The sequence below is a fragment of the Salmo trutta genome, chromosome 5, assembly GCF_901001165.1.
Source record: "Salmo trutta chromosome 5, fSalTru1.1, whole genome shotgun sequence".
In the NCBI taxonomy this organism is placed as follows: domain Eukaryota; kingdom Metazoa; phylum Chordata; class Actinopteri; order Salmoniformes; family Salmonidae; genus Salmo; species Salmo trutta.
In genome coordinates this window covers 27,713,873-27,736,344 of record NC_042961.1, presented here as the reverse complement: position 1 = coordinate 27,736,344, position 22,472 = coordinate 27,713,873, and the positions used below count along the sequence as shown (strand labels likewise).

Here is a 22,472-nt window from a genome sequence, read left to right as displayed (position 1 = left end):
CAGTCCCAGGGTCCTGAGCTTGGTGATGAGCTTGGCGGGGACTATGCTATGGTGTTGAATGCTGAGCTGTAGTCAATGAACAGGATTCTTACAGGATTCTTACATTCCTTTTGTCCAGATGGGTGAGGGCAGTGTGTAGTGCAGTAGAGATTGCATCATCTGTGTATCTATTGGGGAGGTAATCAAATTGGAGTGGGTCCAGTGTGTCTGGGATGATGGTGTTGATGTGAGCCATGACCAGCCTTTCAAAGCATTTCATGGCTGTAGATGTGTGCTACGGGGTGATAGTCATTTAAGCAGGTTACCTTGGCGTTCTTTGGCACAGAGACTATGTTGGTCTGCTTGAAAGAAGTTGGTATTACAGACCGGGTCTGGGATAGGTTGAAAATGTCAGTGAAGACACTTGCCAGCTGGTCAGCGTATGCTCTGAGTACGTGTCCTGGTATTCCGTCTGGCCCCGCGACCGTGCGAATGTTAACCTATGTAGCCCTTTCCTGCAGTCAAATGACCTAGTGGCCTCTTAGGTGGAATGTTATTAATATTTTTCATAATTCCATAATTAATAAACTTTTCATTTTGTTAATGCTGACAATCCAGTGTTTCTATGTCAAACGGTTGTGTTATATTTCAGTCTTCTGTGATGTATATAAAGTGTTATATAGGGATGCAAACTCAAAATTGAATACATTTCAACTCTATATCTGAAATGGTACAGGTATTAAAAAAAATAATACAACAAATTGTATATTTTCGTATCAAAGTAGATTTGTTTAAGACCACAAAGAAACACTCTGTGTGACCCTGATTTAGCCCACTGCAGTAAGAGGTCTTAATCACATTTAAAGGGCTTACTCACATCTGCTACAGAGAGTGAGATCATACAGTCATCCGGTACAGTTGGGGCTCTCATGCATGGTTCAGTGTTGCCTTGGAGTGAGCATAGAAGACATTTAACTTGTCTGGTAGGCTTGCGTCACTGGGCAGCTCTCGGCTGGGTTTCCCTTTGTAATCCGTGATAGTTTGCAAGCCCTGCCACATCCGTCGAGCATCAGAGCCGGCGTAGTAGGATTCGATCTTAGTCCTGTATTGATGCTTTGCCTGTTTGATGGCTCGCTGGAGGTCGTAGCAGGATTTCCTTTAGGCGGCCAGATTAGTGTCCCACTCCTTGAAAGCGGCAGCTCTAGCCTTTAGCTCAGTGCGGATGTTGCCTGTAATCCATGGCTTCTGGTTGTGGTATGTAGGTACGGTGACAGTGGGGATGACGTCGTCGATGAACTTATTAATGAAGCCGGTGACTGATGGTGTAAACTCCTCAATGTTGTCGGATGAATCCCGGAACATATTCAAATCTGTGCTAGCGAAACAGTCCTGTAGCTTAGCATCCACACCACTTCCGTATTGAGCGCATCAGTGGTACTTCCGAATTTGAGTTTTTGCTTGTGAGCAGAAAGCAGGAGGATAGAGTTATGGTCTGATTTGCCAAAGGTAGGGTGAGGGAGGGCCTTGTATGCGTTTCTGTGTGTGGAAAAAAGACAATGTAGATTTTTGTCACCTCTAGTTGCACGGGTGACACAGCAGATGTTCTGACTTTACACATTGCACTCTTTGAGAGAGGTAGTTAGCAAACCATGCCAAAGACCCTTCAGAGACACCAATACTCCTTATCCAACCCACAAGAATGTAATGGTCTACTGTATTGAAAACTTTGGCAAAGGCAATAAAGATAGCAGCACAACATTGCTTAGAGTCAAGGGCAGTGGTGACATCATTTAGGGAATTTAAGGTTGCAGTCAGACATCCTTAACTTAAGGATTGGTGGGTCCCTTGCGGGACGGTTGAGACAGGTTAAAAAGGTGAGAGATAGGCTTAGAGATAACAGAGGATGCAATCTTAAAGAAGAAAGGATCTAAACCATCTGACCTAGATGTTTTCTTAGGGTCAGGTTTAAGGAGCTCCTTTAGCACCTCAGACTGTGACCGCCTGCAGGGAGAAGCTTGGCGTGGGAAACAGAGGGAGGAGCATCAGGGCTAGTCACATTAGAAGGGTTGGGAGATGAGGAAGTGTTGGACGGGCAAGGAGGTGTGGATGAGTCAAATAGAAATACTGACTTAATGAAGTGATTAAAGAGTTCAGCCATACGTTCCTTGTCAGTAACAACCACATCATCAACATTAAGGGACATAGGCAGCTGTGAGGAGGAGGGTTAATTATCCAGGTATCTCTGTCACGCTCTGACCTAGGAGAGCTGTGTTTTCTCTGTTTAGTTAGGTCAGGGTGTGATAGGTGGGTGGGAATTCTATGTTTTGTTTTCTATGTTTTGGCCGGGTATGGTTTCCAATCAGAGGCAGCTGTCTATCGTTGTCTCTGTTTGGAAGCCATACTTAGGCAGCCTGTTTTTTGCTTTGTTTTGTGGGATCTTTATTTTGTACTGCTTGTTAAGCCTACAAGATGTTACGGTCGTTTTCATTGTTTGTTCCTTTTGTTTGTAGTGTTCTGAGGTAAATAAATACTACGATGAACACTTACCACGCTGCGCTTTGGTCCACTCCTTTTCACGATCATGACAGAAGATCCCACCACCAAAGGATCAAGCAGCGTGGGCTGATGGACTGGACATGGGATGACATCCTGGATGGCAAAGGATCCTGGACGTGGGAGGAGATCCAGGCCGGAAGGGATTGCCTCCCGTGGGAACAGGTGGAAGCAGCGAGGGAGGTACAGCGACGAGATCGACAGGCAAGGCAACAACGGAGGCCCGAGAGGCAGCGGCAAAAAATTGTTTTGGGGGGGCACACGGGTAGATTGGCTAAGGCGGTTTTAAGACCTGAGCCAACTCCCCGTGCTTACCGTGGGGAGCGAGTGACTGAACAAGCACCGTGGTATGCAGTGATGCGCACTGTGTCGCCCATGCGCACTCACAGCCCGGTGCGCTCGGTACAAGCTCCTCACCGTTGCCGTGCTAGAGTTGGCCGTCAGCCAGGAAGAAGTGCGCCGGCTCAGCATATCTGGTCTCCAGTGCGTCTCTACGGCCCAGGTTATCCTGCGCCTGCTCTACACACGGTACCCCCCGTTCACCAGCGCAGCACAGTTTGTCCTGTACCAGTGCCCCGCCCTTGCTGGGCTACAGTGACCATCCAGCCAGGACGGGGTGTGCCAGCCCTGAGCTCCAGACCTGCACACCCAGTCTCCTGTGTGTCTCCCCAGTCCGGTGAGACCGGTTCCAGCTCCACATAGGAAGCCTCCAGTGATGATCAAGGGTCCGAAGCCTCCAGTGATAATCCATGGCATGAAGCCTGTAGGGATGATCCATGGCCCGGAGCCTGTAGGGATGATCCATGGCACGAAGCCTCCAGTGATAATCAATGGCCCGGAGCCTCCAGTGATGATCCATGGCACAAAGCCTCCAGTGATGATCCATGGCGCGGAACCTGTAGTGATGATCCATGGCACGGAGCCTGCAGCGACGGTCCCCAGTCCGGAACCTACAGAGACGCTCTCCAGTCCGGAGCCTCCAGCGACGCTCTCCAGTCCTGAGCCTCCAGCGACGCTCTCCAGTCCGGAGCCTCCAGCGACGCTCCTCAGCCCGGAGCCTCCAGCGACGCTCCTCAGCCCAGAGCCTCCAGCGACGCTTCTCAGTCCGGAGTCTCCAGCGACGCTCCTCAGTCCGGAGCCTCCAGCGACGCTCTCCAGTCCGGAGCCTCCAGCGACGCTCCCCAGTCCGGAGCCTCCAGCGAGGGCTCTTCAGTCCGGAGCCTCCAGCGACGCTCTCCATTCCGGATCCATTCCGGAGCCTCCAGCGGCGCTCCCCAGTCCGGAACTTCCAGCGGCGGTCTGCAGCCCAGAGTCTTCAAAGGCGGTCTGCAGCCCAGAGGCTTCAACGGCAGTCTGCAGCCCAGAGGCTTCAACGGCGGTCTGCAGCCCAGAGGCTTCAGCGGCGGTCTGCAGCCCAGAGGCTTCAGCAGCGGTCTGCAGCCCAGAGGCTTCAGCGGCGTTCTGCAGCCCAGAGGCTTCAGCGGCAGTCTGCAGTCCAGAGGCTTCAGAGGCGAGCGCATGACAAAAAAATTCAAAATATTCCATTACCGTACTTCGAAGCATGTCAAACGCTGTTTAAAATCAATTTTTATGCTATTTTTCTCGTAAAAGAGCGATAATATTCCAACCGGGCAACGTTGTATTCATTCAAAGGCTGAAAGAAAAAAATGGAGTAGTCTCGTGCACGCGCATCTCAGTCTCACTGTCCCCAGGCTGACCACTTACAAATTCTGCTGTTGTTCTTTGCCCAGAGACAAGAGACAAGAAGCCTTAGAAAATGTCACGTTACAGCACAGATGCTGTATTTTCGATAGAGATGCAACAGAAGGACAACAAATTGTCAGACAGGGCACTTCCTGTATGGAATCTTCTCAGTTTTTGGCCTGCCATATGAGTTCTGTTATACTCACAGACAACATTCAAACAGTTTTAGAAACTTAGAGTGTTTTCTATCCAAATCTACTAATTATATGCATATTCTAGTTTCTGGTCAGGAGTAGTAACCAGATTAAATCGGGTACGTTTTTTATCCGGCCGTGAAAATACTGCCCCCTATCCCAAAGAAGTTAAAGTAACTGACTTTGGCCTTCCAGATAGCCTGAGTGGGCGCTTATCCAAAAAAAAAAAAAAATCCATTCATTTTCCCATAGGCTTTGTCCAATGAACCATGGTGGCGTTATAGTGCCTACAAAAAGACAGCATTACTATTGCTCTCTATTGGAGCTATCAGCAATAGACAGGCCAGGGTGTACATGCACATTTCCAGATATCATCAGCAGTAATACAATCAGGGCACAGCAGAAGACAGGGAGAGCTTTGCAGTGTAGATTTTTTATGACATTTGAATGTGCATCAGATGGCAACAAGATCATATTGTACAGCAATTTCATCAGGTAACATGAATACAAAGCCGGCGAGAGAGGGTTAGAATAGGATGGAAGGCCTTGTCTGTGTAACCAATAGAGTCAGAGTCGTGAGTTTGGAAACAAACATTCCCACTGGGCACAGGCGTCAGTTCAACATCTAGTATTGATTTGTTTGAGTTGTCAACTAACATGAATTCAAATTGAAATCAACAAACAATTTCACCCCGTCATTGGATTTTGATGAACATTTTTGCTAGTTTAACCAGTTTTCCATGTTGATTCAACATCCTCACATTGAATTATTTGGTTGAAATGATATGGAAACAACGTTGATTCAACCAGTTTTTGCCCAGTGGGTAGTCTTTCCCACGGTCGGGTAAACAAGCAAGTTCATAATCAACAAAGAAGCAGTAGTCATGGAGTAAGATTCATGAGCATCGATCAGGTTTTACTTGTACTTGCAAACATGATTTTGGAATCTGGGGATAATACTAGCCAAAAAGAAAAGTTTTCAGCAGTAACTTTTCTGTAATCAATACAAAGAATTCACCTAAGTTTGACACTTTAAACATTGATTAGTCATCATTCTTCACATGTGTCATTCATAAACCGACAGTCAACAAATTCATTGCTTCCATCTCAGACGTTTTGTAATTTGCATAGGCTATAGCTAGATAATAATGCATTGGATAATAATGCACCCCCCCTTCGGCTAAGTAACTGCTTAACTTTACTAACAATGTAACTTTTATCTGATATTAGGTCAATGATTGGACCATCTGATTGAAGGTCACCCTACTGATTTGCCATAAGGTAAAGAGACACATTTATGTGCAAACTGTGCATCTAGGATTTGCAGTCCTCTAGATATGTTGAAACACTCCAAAGGCTCTTCTGCACAGGTCACTGGATTAGGGGGCCAACGTATGTACAAATTCCCTGTAACAATATGGATAAAAACATTTTTACGTTTATTGTTAGAATTAAATTATTTAGAATCAGAATTGCAATTTTTGCCAAATAGAAATTGCAACTGAAGAGTTGACAAGATTTTCTAACCTGATGATGCCTGGCAGGTGAGGGTCTTTGTATAATCCATTGTGATGGTACCCAAGGGATCCGGCGAACGGTATCATCTTCACTTGATTTTCTGAGTTCTGGGCACTCTGTGCTATTTCATACAGCTTGATAGGAACATAACAAAGAATTAGGGGTGGAAACTTCCTTTATTGTAAATATCATGTTTCTTGGAACTCTTCTTGATATATACTCATTCAACCCATACAGATAATATCAGAAATGTTGCTTGGGATACTATGGACAGATGACAATAGAGGAATTATTGTCAGTTACAGTAAAAGTATCATGCCACACCTGCTGAGCCATGTGGATGGGCACTATGTGGTCATCCTCTGCATGAAGGATCAGAAGACGACTCTTCATCCGCTTCAAGCTGTGGAGAATTGATGAAGCATCACTTTACATGAACAGTCAACCTCAATCTCTCAGAACGATTCTCAAACACATTTGGTTGCAGTGCATTCAGAAAGTATTCATACCCCTTGACTTATTCCACATTTTGTTGTATTAAAGCCTGAATGTGATCAAGACTAAGTAGATGATTGTGGACTACAGGAAAAGGAGGACCATTCTCATCGACGGTGCTGTAGTGGAGCAGGTAGAGAGCTTCAGGTGCCTTGGTGTCCACATCACCAACAAACTAACATGGTCCAAGCACACCAAGACAGTCGTGAAGAGGGCACGGCAAAACCTATTCCCCCTCAGGAGACTGAAAAGATTTGGTATTGACTCTGTACCGGTACCCCCGGTATATAGTCTCGCTATTGGTATTTTACTGCTGCTCTTTAATTATTTGTTACTTTAATTTCTTAATTTTTTTAGGTATCTTTCTTAAAACTGCATTGTTGGTTAAGGGCTTGTAAGTAAGCATTTCACTGTAAGGTCTACACCTGTTGTATTCGGGCGCATGTGACAAATACAATTTGATTTGATTTTAATTGAATTCAACATTTCTTTCACCCATCTACCCCATAATGACAAAGTCAAAACATATTTTTAGGAATGTTACCAAATTTATTTAAAAATTAAATACAGAAATATCTAATTTACATAAGTATTCACAACCCTGAGTCAATACATGTTAGAATATATATATATTTTAGAATCCATATTCCTTGCCAATGACAAGCATACCCATAACATGATGCAGCCACCACCATGCTTGAAAATATGAAGAGTGGTACTTAGTGATGTGTTGGATTTGCCCCAAACATAATGCTTTGTATTCAGGACATGAAGTTCATTTCTTTGCCACATTTTTTGCAGTTTAATTTAGTGCTTCATTGCAAACAGGGTGCATGTTTTGGATTATTTTAATTCTGTACAGGCTTCCTTCTTTTCACTCTGTTGTTTAGGTTAGTATTGTGGAGCAACTACAATGTTGTTGATTCATAGTCAGTTTTATTCTATCACAGCCAATAAACTCTGTAACTGTTTTAAAGTCACCATTGGCCTCATGGTGAAATCCCTGAGCAGTTTCCTTCCTCTATGGCAACTAGGTTCGGAAGGACGCCTGTATCTTTGTAGTGACTGGGTGTATTGATACACCATCCAAAGGGTAATTAATAACTTCACCATGCTCAAAGGGATATTCAATGTCTGCTTTCTTTTACCAATCTACCAATGGGTGCCCTTCTTTGCGAGAAATAAACAAATCTGTGTTTGCAATTCACAGAAATGAGGTAGTCATTCAAAAATCACATTAAACACTGTTATTGCAACTTATTATGTGAGTTGCACATTTTTACTCCTGAACTTATTTAGGCTTGCCATAACAAAGGGGTTGAATACTTATTGACTCGAGACATTTAAGATTTTCATTTGAATTGATTTGTTAAAAATTGTAAAAACATTTCTCCACTTTCACATTATGGGGTATTGTGTATAGGCCAGTGACATAAAATCTCAATTTAATCAATTTGAATTCAGGCTGTAAAACAAGGTGTGAATACTTTCTGAAGGCACTGTAACAGTTAGTTATTTTGATTTGATATCGCATATTGCAAACCTGTATTAATAATCTCAAAATAAAGGATGATAAGTACACTGAAAAGTTGCATAAACCAAAATAAATTTACAACAAAATGTTTTGTTTTCATTTGAATCTAAATCGAGAAAATACGTACTTTTCATCATTAGGGAAGATGATATTGTTTTCTGCCATTGTGTCCAGGAAAAAGTACTCAAAACCTGGGAACTTCCGATAAAACTGAGGACACAAGGAAAATTAAAGAGGAAGAGAAGTGCAGTTTAGTACATTAATAAATTCTAAATCATGGTATTTTAAGATGTACTGTGCCACCATGGAGAGGAGGGTATGTGAGTCTTACCCAGGCAAACGGATGATGGGCACCCCCCTGTCGAATGTTGGTGTATGCTCCCTCAATGATCACACCATCAACAACAATCCCTGATAAAAGCAAAATATTCTGAGTCTAAGTACATCAGGTCAACTTCCATGAACTGAGTCACACAAAAAACATTAATGAAATGTGTATTGTACTGTAACTAGAGGGTATAAAAAGTTGAATGGGTTCAGTAAAGCCTACCTTGTTCAATTAGTTTGACTGCAGTGTTAGTGGCCACTCTGTACAAACATGAGGGGTAAAATGGTGTTTACTGATCATGTCTCGTACTTTGAGTCATTGTCAAAATGTTCTGTCATATTTCTAATTATTGATTGGAGTATTTCAATCATTTCTGTTAGTGGTGGTAGATAAGTAGTAGTAGTAGTAGTAGTAGTAGTGACAGATTCCTCTAACTTAAACATCTCACAAATATATATATTGTGTATGAGGGGTGGAACAAGAAAAAAATGAAACAAATAAGTGTTAATTAAAAAAAAATTTTTTTGTCTCATACACCTGATAGGTGCAGGGAAATGTGTTGTTTTTTACAGAGTCAGTCATAGTAGTACGGCGCCCCTAGAACAAATTAGGGTTAAGTGCCTTGCTCAAGTGCACATCGACAGATTTCTCGCCTTGTCGGCTCGGGTATTCGAACCAGCAACCGTTCGGTTATAGCTAGGCGAACAGTCTCTTGTATGGACAATGTTACTTTTCAAATCAAACAAACAGTTAAATATGATATGATTTAAATCATGAAAAGCCTACCAGTGGAATGAAATACATATCTCATTTGGAGTGTAAGGCAAAGGTAATAAAACGTACAGGTCAAGCTAATCAAGGTAAATGTAAAAACGTTAAAAGTAATCATAGGTAATATTGTGTTTGCTTACTTAGTAACATAACTAATTTCTGTATAATATTCATGTGCTGTTCTATAGACCAATTTCTGTGTCCAAATCCTCACTATCAGTAGCTGCAATTTGGCAGTACGCCCAGACCTTGTTTTAAGAACGAAAGATATCTCAGTTTCAAGGTCTCAGATTAGAGAGGAGAAGCCTGGTCAGGTATTGGTCTGTCACATGTTATGAACCAGTATTGGTTTGTCACATGGATGAAACAAAAAAGGAGAATGATTCATTAATTATGCTAAATCATGCAAATATAACTTGTCTGTGTATAGCCGTATATGAGACAACTGCTGGGTCTGCCCAGGTAGAGCTCGTGATTGACATGTGTACTATGGTGCATTGAGTTGGTTGGAACCTTTCCAGTGCGCTGACAATAAAGAATGATTCATTTCAGATTGACTTGAGTGTCCCTGTGTAAGAATTTCCGCGACATTACCTTTACAGATAAAGATCGTCATTTGAGCCAGTTTGCTACATCAGGAAAATAATCCTGCAGTAACAGGAAATGTGAATTATTATGTGGATTATAATTAATGGACATTTTCTAGCGGTTGATACATTTTTTGTTAGGTCAGATCAAGTCTGAAATTTCAAAGTGGAAATCACACTTTAGAAGTCTTTATAAAACTGAAATACACTACAAGTTTGCATTGCAGGAAAATTCTCAGCAACAAAACAGTGATCAAATTAAGAATCCTACATCTGTACCTTTGCCTTACACCCCAATTTCATTACATTGTGAGATATGCATTTAATTTGAAGGTTTTTCATGATTCGAATTGTGGTTATATGATTTAACTGTTATTTGTTTGATTTGAAAGCTCACATTGCTCAGTTAAGAGACTCCAGTGTATAGTTTAATTTAAAGCTTGCTTGTTTCATTTCTTCCCACCCCTCATAATTGTGTGAAACTGTGCATCAGATCTGGGATAACTACAGTGCATTCGGAAAGTATTCAGACCCCTTGACTTTTTCCACATTTTGTTACGTTACAGCCTTATTCTAAAATTGATTCAATATTTTTTTTTACCCCTTATCAATCTACACACAATACCCCATAATGACAAAGCAAAAACAGGTTTTTAGAAATGTTTGCAAATGTATTTAAAAAAAATCAAACTGAAATATTACATATACATAAGTATTCAGACTGTTTACTCAGTACTTTGTTGAAGCACCTTCGGCAGCAATTACAGCCTCAAGTCTTCTTGGGTATGACGCTACAAACGTGGCACACATGTATTTGGGGAGTTTCTCCGATTATTCTCTGCAGATCCTCTCAAGCTCTGCCAGGTTGGATGGGGAGCATCGCTGCATAGCTATTTTCAGGTCTCTCCAGAGATGTTCGATCGGGTTCAAGTCCGGGCTCTGACTGGGCCACTCAAGGACATTCAAAGACTTGTCCCGAAGCCACTCCTGCATTGTCTTGGCAGTGTGCCTAGGGTCGTAGTCCTGTTGGAAGGTGAACCTTCACCCCAGTCTGAGGTCCTGAGTGCTCTGGAGCAGGTTTTGATCAAGGATCTCTGTACTTTACCTCGTTCATTTTTCCATCGATCCTGGCTGGTCTCCTAGTCCCTGCCACTGAAAAAAATGCTCCCAGCACCATCCTTCACCGTAGGAATGGTGCCAGGTTTCCTCCAGATGTGACGCTTGGCATTCAGGCCAAAGAGTTCAATCTTGGTTTCATCAGACCAGAGAATCTTGTTTTAGGTGCCTTTTGGCAAACTCCAAGCAGGCTGTTATGTACCTTTTACTGAGGAGGGGCTTCCGTCTGGCCTCTCTACCATAAATGCCTGATTGGTGGAGTGCTGCAGAGATGGTGGTCCTTCTGGAAGTTTCTCCCATCTCCACAGAGGAACTCTGGAGCTCTGTCAGAGTGACCATCGGGTTCTTGGCCACCTCCCTGACTAAGGCCCTTCTCCCCCGATTGCTCAGTTTGGCTGGGCGGCCAGCTTTAAGAAGAGTCTTGGTGGTTCCAAACTTCTTCCATTTAAGAATGTTGGAGACTTGGGGACCTTCAATGCTGCAGACATTTTTTGGTACCCTTCCCCAGATCTGTGCCTCGACACAATCCTGTCTCGGAGCTCTACGGACAATTCCTTCGACCTTATGGCTTGGTTTTTGCTCTGACATGTCTGTCAACTGTGGGACCTTATATAGACAGGTGTGTGCCTTTTCAAATCGTGTCCAATCAATTGAATTTACCACAGGTGGACTCCAATCAAGTTGTAGAAACATCTCAAGGATGATCAATGGAAACAGGATCCACTTAAGCTTAATTTTCAGTCTCATAGCAAAGGGTCTGAATACTTATGTAAATAAGGTATTTCTGTTTTTATTTGTACATTTGTAAAAGTTTCTAAAAACCTGTTTTCATGCTGTCGTTATGGTGTATTCTATGTAGATTGATGAAGAATATGTTTTATTTAATCTATTTTAAAATAAGGCTGTAACGTAACAAAAGGTGGAAAAAGGGAAGGGGTCTAAATACTTTCTGAATGCACGGTATAGTTTTAACTATGCTTTGTGGAAAGTAACTCGTTTTGGGGGGAATAAATAGTTACTTTGACTACATCTATTTGAATAGAAATCACAAAAAATCACTACTTTTTAAAACTATTTGAATACATTTCTGAGAAAACAACTACTTAAAAAAACATTTGAATACTACTTTTCTGAAACTATTGGAATTGGCTGCCTTCAACTAATGGCAGTTGTGTGGAATTGCATATAGAAAGAGAATGAATAGAACACAATCTCCTATGCTATTCCAATCTGACAGTCATATTTGATCTACACAATACATTTATATATGAACATTCTGTAAATGTAAATTCTCCTGAATGTCCACTGCCTCAGGTGTACATAATCAAGTCAAACCAATTAACCAATTATATTTAGTACATATGTATAAATAAGTTGTGAGTGACTCTTTCAACATGCCACTGAAAAGGGTGAAAGCAGCAATTCATTTTATGATACCTAAAAATCCTGAAGAGAAATTCAATGTTTAAATTCAAGTTGGATGCTTAGCAAAAACAACTGAACTTCTTTGTCCATCTGAGGGGAATGGTTCTTATTTCAAACACACACTATACCATCTTTAAATGGATACTTTACTCTGAATTTTACTCGAAATATAAACTAACAAGATTTTCCACCTACCTTGGCTGTAGTTAATTCAAGAAGGCCGTTTTGGGATATTTTTTATACTTAATGGAGCAACATTTTATTAGCATGTTACATGATACTTTGGTAATTGCATTTTAATTACATAGCAATGAGCTGAGCATTTTTGAAAGTACTGTACACAGGAAAAGTGACTGTTCCTTATTCCACTTATGTAATCACACCATTATTATTCAATTATAAAGCAATTTCCAAAGTTCTATGTAACAACTATGTTGCTATTGTAATAATCACAAAGGTACTAGTACTATACATGTATAAGAATTTGATGTTTAGTGTTACTGTATTACTTGTCTCACTCACTGTGAAAATACGTTTGTTAGTAATTTTGAAGCTGCAAAAGTGGTCTGCTCAAATGTTGAGGTGATTGATTCCATGTCCCTCATGTATTTAATTCTTGGCTATAAATGATATTAAGATTCATATCTATATCGGAGAGCCCTCCAAACCATGTGCTAATGATGATATATTTAGACTAATTCAACTAACTGTTCTTCATCAAATACTTGGCAGCCTTCAAATGCATCATTTTTTTTCAAATACCTTCAAATATTATTTGGTTTTCTGAGAGGTATTCAAAATACTTGAAAATATTATGTTTTTTTGAGACATGTATTTGAATATTAAAGAAAATAGTTGCCATTTAGTTGAAACTCTACATAAACTATATTAGACTACCTTGAGTATTTGAAAAGTTTGTATTTTAAAATAAACTTCCAAAAACAACTATTGTTTGCCCAGGTCTGCTGCGCATTGACATAAAAAAATAATTTCTACTCGCTTATCTCATCTCTACAAACTGAACCATCCACCTGAAGGCACACATTTGGTCACTCACCCAGTGCCAAGGGAGTGTCCCCATAATACCACCAGACTGCTCCCACTGCGGGCTTTTACCCACTGGTACAAGTAGAGGGTGTCAGTGGTTAGACCAACTTCAGTGGGCTCTCCGGTGGAGTCCCCAAAACCTGTTAGAGTTTCTTATATCAATGGTTGTTCACTATGCAAACATACTAGACTATGTATAGGCTTATCATGTCATGTCTGTCTGCCTGAGGTAAACTTGATGCAGAGTTGTGCAATGATTTGTATTTGACCACAAGGGGGAAGTCACAGCGAACCCACGCCAGAGGGTGAGCTCTACTGCAGTGTAAGGAATTGGGACTTGGTTGTCGGACTCTCTTCACAGCAAGCAAGGTAAAATTACACTGTCACAACACAACATGTAGACTAATGCTAGGTTATCAAGGATGTGTGCAATGATTATAAACATTTATTCAGACTAAATAAATAAAGCAAATATGTTTCAACAGTCTAGTCAAATGTAAGTTTAACCAACCTCTGTAGTCCAAAGCCAAAACATGGCAACCTATTGCACTCAGCACCTGTGGACACAAAGGCCAATCACCAATTTATCAATCACCAATGTCATTTTTCTGCCATGATGAAGTAACTTTTGATGTAGTCGACAGTCACTTACATGTATTAATCCCACACGGTGACTTGCTGCCCTGTTTGAAAGAATGTGTACTTTTAGATTCAAAGTGAGAACAATATCATTGTATAGGAATCCATTGTTCTTCCTACCTTGTGCCTCCGTTGCCATGGAGATAAATGATAATCGGAATTCCAGCTCCCAAAGAATCTTGGTACCATTCCAAGTCCTTTCCCTGTGCCTCCTTCCACTGACTTTCAGGGACTGTGTGCCTTGAAGGTATTGTACAGTGACAACACTTGTAAGTGACAACATTAGGAAGTGACAACACGTGGAAGGGACGATGTATAGACTTTGATGTTTAAAGTTCAATGCTGTCTTTATAAAAGCTATACTGTCCAATGGCAGTGAGTGTACTTCCGAAGTAAGGTAGGTAGGCTACATTACCCTGCTCACAAAGTAACCTGGAGAAAGCCTACTCACCAAACACCCAATGAGATCCCTTGCTCAGATTTAAGGTACATGTTCACAGTGTGGTTAAGATACAGGTCAGCTGGCTGGCTAAGGTTGACAAAGAATGGGACGCTGACTAAAAAAACAAGGAGAGAAGCAGACGATATGTTATACGATTTGTTATTCCTGATTTGTCCAGTATTTTGGAAAATTATCATGATTAGCTTACACTCACCTCTGTGAGAATACACCAGGTGTTTTATGATGTCAGGGAACAGTCGCATCATGAAAGGCACAGAAACATAAATGACACATACAACCAGGAGACCTCTTTTGACCCACCACAACAAACGGGAGCGAGGTCTGAGAGAGAGAGAGAGAGAGACAAAAAGCGTCAACATTGCAATGACAAAGGTCCATGCTGTGTCAGCAGACCTTACTGGATATTGGCATTGAAGCACATTTTAGGCCAATAATAGGGCGCAATAGTTATGGAGTCTTTTTGTAGGCGCTAATGTAGACTAACTCCGCTATGGCTCGTTGGCCATAGCCTATGGAGAAATACATGGGCTTTTGGATAAACACAGAAAATACGGTCTGTGGCAAACATATGCTTAGAAGATCTTATATGTTTTGTTCTATGAGATAATATTCAACAACTAACATCACTTTTTGAATTTTGAAGCTTATGTAATCAAAATAAGCACATAAAGGCTTCATAATTAATAAAGGTCATGTTAACTGGCTGATATTATCTGATAGAACAAACCGAATAAGATCTCCTAAAGACCTCTACGGAGCCGACGGAGTATCGCAGTGTCATTTTACGTCACAAAATTGGCTGCTCCCCAAGAAATTTGGAACGCAGCGTATAGCTCCTTGCGAAGACTTGAGGGGCAGTATTGAGGAAGTTTTGCAATGGAAGTCCTGTCCCTGTGTCTACATCACAACCCGTATGGCATTTATAAACACGGAAGCAATGCTCCGTGTTTGCACGGAGCATTGCTTGCTTTTGCACGGAAGAAATGCTTGCTTTTATTTTCGACTGTCGCTACACTCAATTACAGTGCGTTCTGAAAGTCCTCAGACCCCTTGACCTTTTCCGCATTTTCTTACGTTACAGCCTTATTTTAAAACGGATTCAATTGTTTTTTTCCCCCTCATCAATTTACACAAAATACCCCACAATGACAAAGCAAAAACTGGTTTAGAAATGTTTGCTAATTAAAAAAAAAAAAAACTGAAATACCTTATTTACATAATTATTCAGACTCTTCACTATGAAACTCGAAATTGAGCTCAGGTGCATCCTGCTTCCATTGATCTTCCTTGAGATGTTTCTACAAGTTGGAATTAAATTGATTGGCCATGATTTGGAAAGGGGTACAACTGTCTATATAAGATCCCACAGTTGACAGTGCATGTCAGAGCAAGAAATAAGCCATGAGGTCGAAGGAATTGTCCGTGGAGATCCGAGACATGATTGTGTCGAGGCATAGATCTGGGGAAGGGTACCAAAAAATGTCTGCAGCATTGAAGGTCCCCGAGAACACAGCGGCCTCCACCATTCTTAAATGGAAGAAGTTGGAACCACCAAGGCTCTTCCTAGAGCTGGCTGCCCAGCCAAACTGACCATTTGGGAAAGAAGGGCATTGGTCAGGGAGGTGACCAAGAGCCCGATGGTCACTCTGACAGAGCTCCAGAGTTCCTCTGTAGAGATGGGAGAAACTTCCAGAAGGACAACCGTCTCTGCAGCACTCCACCAATCAGGCCTTTATGGTAGAGTGGCCAGACAGAAGCCACTCCTCAGTAAAATGCACATGACAGCCTGCTTGGAATTTGAAAAAAGGCCCCTAAAGACTCTAAGACCATGAGAAACAAGATTCTCTAGTCTGATGAAACCAAGATTGAACTCTTTGGCCTGAATGCAAGTGTCACGTCTGGAAACCTGACACCATCCCTACGTTGAAGCATGGTGGTGGCAGCATCATGCTGTGGGGATGTTTTTCAGTGGCTGGGACTGGGAGACTAGTCAGGGTTGAGGGAAAGATGAACTAAGCAAAGTACAGAGAGATCCTTGATGAAAACCTGCTCCAGAGCACTCAGGACCTCAGACGACCCTAAGAACACAGCCAAGACAACGCAGGGGTGGCGTCGGGACAAGTCTCTGAATGTCCTTGAGTGGCCCAGCCAGAGCCCGGACTTGAACCCGATCGAACATCTCTGGAGAGACCTGAGAATAGCTGTGCAGCGATGCTCCCCATTCAACCTGACAGAGCTAGAGAGGATCTGCAGAGAAGAATGGGAGAAACTCTCCAAATACAGATGTGCCAAGCTTGTAGCGTCATACCCAAGAAGACTCGAGGCTGTAATCGCTGCCAAAGGTGCTTCAACAAAGTACTGAGTAAAGGGTCTGAATACTTATGTAAATGTGTATTTGCAAAAATGTATACAAACCTGTTTTTGCTTTCTCATTTTGGGGTATTGTGTGTAGATTGGTGAGGATCTTTTTTTAAAATACATTTTAGAGTAAGACTGTAACGTATCAAAATGTGTCAAGGGGTCTGAATACTTTCTGAATGCACTGTATGTCTGTATGGCGTTGTGGACAGCCAAGAGACCGAGCAGAGGCCAAATGGCCCATCAACAAGTGGTTCATCATCTCCCCAACCTGGCTCATCACTTCCCTGGCCCTTCTCACCAACGCACCTTCCAGATGCGCCATCGCTCTCTGACCTCCGCCCCATCTGCCCGACCCAGCTCCAGTGGCCGAAGAGGAAGACAGATGAGAGTCCTTTGGAAGCTGAAATAATGCAACGGCGACAGAGTCCAGCAAGTGCCCTCTGATGCCATTGAACCATGGATGGCGCATCTTCCTCCTGACAACCATATTGCATTTGTCAGGGACATGACATTGAACTTTTTCAGGATCATCTAACAGTACCTTGAGTCCGCTCCGTCCGGTTCCGAGTGCGACAGCCTAAGTCTCAACCCAAAAACTGAACTCAGGTCTCCCCAAAAAACGTATGTTCGGTGTTCAAGACATTTGTGTAGATGTTGGTGGTGAACACGTTTTTCTGTATTATATATATTTTTTCTTATTCACAAGTTATGTTGGTGGGTAATTTACATGTTAAGGTGGTGGGTAATTTACTAGTTTGCCTTTGCAAATTTCCCCTCTTGTGATATTTTGTTCATCGAAAGAAATACATTTCTAGCAAAAGGTCAGCAAATCTCTTTATCTGGTTATTTATACATACGGCAGAAGATATTGCTGTATTCTGAAGCAGTCACTCAGTAAGCTTGTAGCGCTTTGTAGCGCTTTGTACATGGGCTATGTAGGGGTCTGTTCTTATTGTCTACAGTTGGACAGCCCTTCTCACCCATGTGCCATAGCAGGGAGGTCCTCATTGAAATGGTTGAAAGGCCACTACACAGCTTGTACATAGCCATGTAGATGAGGTTATTGTTTACAGCTGGACGGGCATTCTAACCAACGTACCATAGCAGGAAGATCCTCATTTAAAATGGTTAAAAGGCCACTACGCCTAGGAGGCGACCCATCATTCACCTGTTTTGAGCTATACATGTTTGCCTGTTTTGCCATTAATACATGGCACATATAAGTTTGCAAACAATGTAAATAAAAAATTATCATTGAGTTTATAAAGCTGCATACAAACATGGTCTCTTTTTCTCTTTCTTGAGTAAGGCAGCTCCAAAATGCAGGTGTTTCAGCCTAGCTCAGTGCTTTCTGTGGTGCTGGGGCAGCCAGCGGAAAATACAGAGCGTAGGGGTTGATAATGTTCTCTAGTCGTGCCGTGATTGGCTCAGTGTTCTGTCATTCATGGGGACACTACGTCACCGCAAAATCTACGGGGAGAGCTCGAAAATTCAAGCCCCTTGGGTGTTGCCATAGAGTCACATTAGAAGTGCCCATCTAAGAAGGCTCAAGGTCATTGGCCACAGATAAAATGACGTCAATTCACGTTACGTCTACCATAGCTTTGATTGGACTGACGATGTCAACATCATACTTCAAAACCTTAGTTAGCAAGCTATAAGTCATCATCATGAACCAAGTCGACAATCTATTGGCAAATCCTTTTCAATCCTTGTCATATGAAGAGAAGTTATGAAGAGAAATTATAGATAAAATGAATTGGTGCTCATCGGTCATTAAACAAACTTTACACAAGTAGGAAATCGCAAATTCAACAACGAGTGGTTTGGAAGGAATCAGTGGCTAACTGCAAGCATTGCAAAGCAATCACTAGCCTACTATTCAGTGGAGTGGACATGTGAGCCAAGTCTGGGATTAAGGGTCTCTTTTCCAAGCTTAAAAAGGATAAACATTCAACCTTGGCCATGCTGTCAATCCAGCATGACTTCTGCCGCGTTCAAAACTACTGGAAACTCGGAAATCTCAGACTTCAGTGAGTTCAAGACAAATGGGAACTCAGAAAAAACGAGCTCAGACTGGAAAAATAAGTTTTGAATGGTCATCCAACTCGGAATTCCAAGTCAGGAACTCTGGCCTCTTTCAAGAGCTCCGACCTGAAGATCACTGACGTCATGATTAGACCTTGTTTTATTCCGAGTTCCCAGTCTTGAAAGCACCATAAATCCAGAAAATGCTAGACTTTGACGACAAAGTTTGATGACAAATTTGCCCACGAAGGACAGCCGTGCCACCTTCCTGTTCAAGTGAGCACAGCACAAGGTGAGTCCAAAAATGTATTGTATGCTGCTGTATAAATTATGTAATATGCCAGGGAGACATGTATACCATAGCTAAGAAAGTAATGCTGAGTGTATGTTTTTTATTTTTATTTATCCATTATTTAACTAGGCAAGTCAGTTAAGAACAAATTATTATTTACAATGAGAGCCTACTGGGGAACAGTGTGTTAACTGCCTTGTTCAGGGGCATTAAGACAGATGTTTACCTTGTCAGCTCTGGGATTTGATCCAGCAACTTTTGGTTACTGGCCTAATGCTCTAACCACTAGGCTACCTGTTATGTAGTAAGCTGTAAGTAACCCATGATCCTCACCCTAATAATTTAGTCCCTTTCCTCCTCATAACTTAGCCTATTGTTCTGACTTGGTGCACATGTAGCCTATAGCCTGTTTTAGAGAAATGTAATCAATGAATATTGTAAGAGCTTTCATTGTCTGCTTATATGCCCCCTTTATTTATCATACAGTTCTGACTTGGTGTACAGGGAGAATACTGTAAGAACGGCCCATGTTCTGAATTCTGTCGCTGTACATTTCAAAAGTGCTGAACAAATACCTATTTTGACTGTCCATCCTAGCTCGCTCATTAATGTCTTCATCGAAATTACGGATTGCCTCTCATCCACTCGTCGTCCCCTTATGCCATAGTTTGTACATCTCAATTTTCAGTAGAAACAACATTTGTTTAAGCAAGTCAGTCATATCAGCAATGTTTTTTAAGGCAGTAAATGAGGCTGAATGAATTGCTTCGCTGCCAGTGTAGCAGTGGTAACGTGTTTGGGCTGCTGTTGGGACAGCTTTATGTAGGCCCTAACCGTTTGAGGGCACCGTTCGTCACCGTTATAGTTCAATGCATGTATTGTTTAGTGTTGTGTTGTATAGTGTAGTGGCTTTGCTGGCATGCATCAACAAAAAAATGGTGCGTTTGCTCCACCAAGATTTACATTATAAATCGCCACTGCTCAGACCTTATTTTCATTCGGCCTTTATCCCAAAACCTCATTCATTTCCCGCATAGGAATGGCTGAACGAACCCGAGGTTTCATTTATTTACTATACTCTAGTCTAGTCTAGAGAGCATAACTTAACGCAATTTTACCTCGGCTGCGCACTCGATGACACACCAGCTTCGTCTCCGGCAGTCTTCTGCTTCTTGGAGTCACGGTCACCAGTCCTCTTCCTCATCCTGAGACGTTTACTAAACTATTTACTATATGAGCCTCCAGTCCTCTGCATAATCAATGCAGCTGGTAAAAACACAGTCGTGAAACAATATGGTCTGATCTAGATTGACATCTAGGCTTTGTGACTAACTACTGTACTTAGTCTTTGTCGCCTACTGTATGTCTGTTCTTTTGTCGAATGCTGCGTTCGTAACCAAGTGGGAAGTTAGCACTATAGAGTTAGATAGAGAACTCTAGATGATAAAACCTGTTTGTCATTGAGGGCTTCCACCATTTCCCACTAGCAATTTCCAGTTAGAGGGCCATACAAATGGATTTTTTCCCCAGTCCTATGTTGTAAACAGCGAACCAAAGAGATATATAAAGATGATATGTCCTATGATGGCATTTGTGAGCACACAAGCAGAGCCATTGAGGCTATCTCCATTTCAAAGTAGTCCGCTTTCTTCTTTTACTGCTTCTATGAGTTGGTAAACAAACGGAAAGGTTGAATACTGCCACCTGGAGTGCGTTATTTGAACAGTTATGAAGCCAAGGATCACAATTTACTACCACCCAAAATTATGGAATATTTGCTCACAAGTGTAATTCATTGGCTGATCCCTTATGATGACCCGGATGGAATAATGGGATCATTCCTTCAAACATAGGACGTCCCACCCAGCTGACTACTTTACAATGGTTTAAGCCGTCAATGGCAATGTCCATGTGAAAACATGTTTAATCTATCTAGTCTCCTCTATCTAACTCTAAGGTGGCACATTCCCACTTCCCAATTGGTTATGAATGCAGCATAACTCATAGGCTCTATAATATGTGGTAAAAGAGGGCGGATAAAGTCAGTTCCTGTCTGCTTAAGGGGGTGGCTCTCCCATAGGCACCAATGCAATAGCAGCTGGGTCTGGTCTACTTAGTTCATTGACCTCCTTTGTAACAGAAAAAATTAGGGAGTGGGATGTCTGGCTTCCTCTTCTGTCTCTGATGTGGGTGAAAGTACTGTACTGAAGTCCCACATTGTTGATAAAGAAATGAGGGAGGAGTAAAGGTTTAAGGTGACCCAGAGTAACCTATGCACAAGCCACACAAGAACAACTCCGGTCTACCTTATGAATTTATAAATTAGAAATATGTGTGGCAATCATTGAGAGTAAGGAAAATAGTATTTCATAGAACACAATCCCAAAGCACAAAGGCCTATTGCATACTTCAGTTTGTACACTAGATGGGGATTTAAAATCATTTTGTTAGAGGGATCTTTTCACATGGCACATATACAATTCAGTCGTCTAGCTACAGTGTAGGCCTATGATGTAGACCTATACTACTACTACTACTACTACTACTATGTGCTGTTTTGTATGTGCTTATATAGAATAACATAATCCACTAGAATATAATACAATCTCTCGTGGATACACTATGAGCATCTGACCAAATTTCTCAATATTTGTTTTCTGGGATAACCAAGATTAAAACTTTACTAATCTCTATTCTGTTCTATTATATGGTCAAAAACCTGATCCAGGAAATGTCAGAAAAAGACCTTCATACAATTGAAGATACATTAGATCTCCTACTGTAGCATGGTTAATGGTTATGGGGAAGTCAGAAAACTATTTCTTGACCAGCATTTTTAGGCACTGGCTCAAACCACACTATTTCTGTGTGAAAGCACATAACTTGCTAAATGTAAATTCTACCAGCCAGGGGCTTTTTACAATAAAGGCTACTCCCTTGCATGTTGTTATGCAATGAATGATGATGAGTATTTAAATAACAGGAGAAGGGATCCTCTAAGCAACATGCCCTAAGCTACATCTCACAAAACCTTCAAGGTAGGCAACATATCATAACATTAAGATAACATGAACATATTTAAAGCATTATATTGTGTAATATACATTGCATTTCCTCAACCTACACACGATACCCCATAATGAAAAAACAAAAGTTTGAAATAACACATTTACATAAGTATTCAGACCCTTTACAAGGTACTTTGTTGAAGCACCTTTGGCAGCAATTGTAGCCTCAAGTCTTCTTGGGTATGACGCTACAAGCTTGGCACACCTGTATTTGGAGAGTTTCTCCCATTATTCTCTGCAGATTGTCTCAAGCTCTGTCAGGTTGGATGGGGAGCGTTGCTGTACAGGTATTTTCAGGTCTCTCCAGAGATGTTCGATAGGGTTAGAGTCCGGGCTCTGGCTGGGCCACTCAGAGACTTCCTGCGTTGTC

At 41.7% G+C, this 22,472-nt stretch overlaps 1 protein-coding gene across 2 annotated transcripts; it reads right to left on the bottom strand.

Moving 5' to 3' along the window:
• Positions 1 to 4,843: 4,843 nt before the first annotated feature.
• On the bottom strand, positions 4,844 to 20,439 carry LOC115193988 (lysophosphatidylserine lipase ABHD12). 2 transcript variants are annotated; one of them, XM_029753190.1, is made up of 14 exons: positions 20,153 to 20,265; positions 17,021 to 17,190; positions 14,547 to 14,674; positions 14,342 to 14,447; positions 14,011 to 14,130; positions 13,904 to 13,934; positions 13,763 to 13,808; positions 13,262 to 13,391; positions 8,528 to 8,565; positions 8,309 to 8,388; positions 8,105 to 8,187; positions 6,273 to 6,351; positions 5,958 to 6,082; positions 4,844 to 5,837 (listed from the first exon to the last, which is right to left on the bottom strand). In XM_029753190.1, the coding sequence occupies exons 2-14, from the start codon at positions 17,170 to 17,172 to the stop codon at positions 5,810 to 5,812; spliced, it is 1,146 nt and encodes a 381-aa protein (XP_029609050.1). In that variant the 5' UTR covers positions 17,173 to 17,190; positions 20,153 to 20,265; the 3' UTR covers positions 4,844 to 5,809. The 2 variants fall into 2 exon arrangements, with proteins under 2 accessions (XP_029609050.1, XP_029609051.1); XM_029753191.1 differs by lacking the exon at positions 17,021 to 17,190 and having other exon boundaries at positions 20,153 to 20,439.
• Positions 20,440 to 22,472: the final 2,033 nt, after the last annotated feature.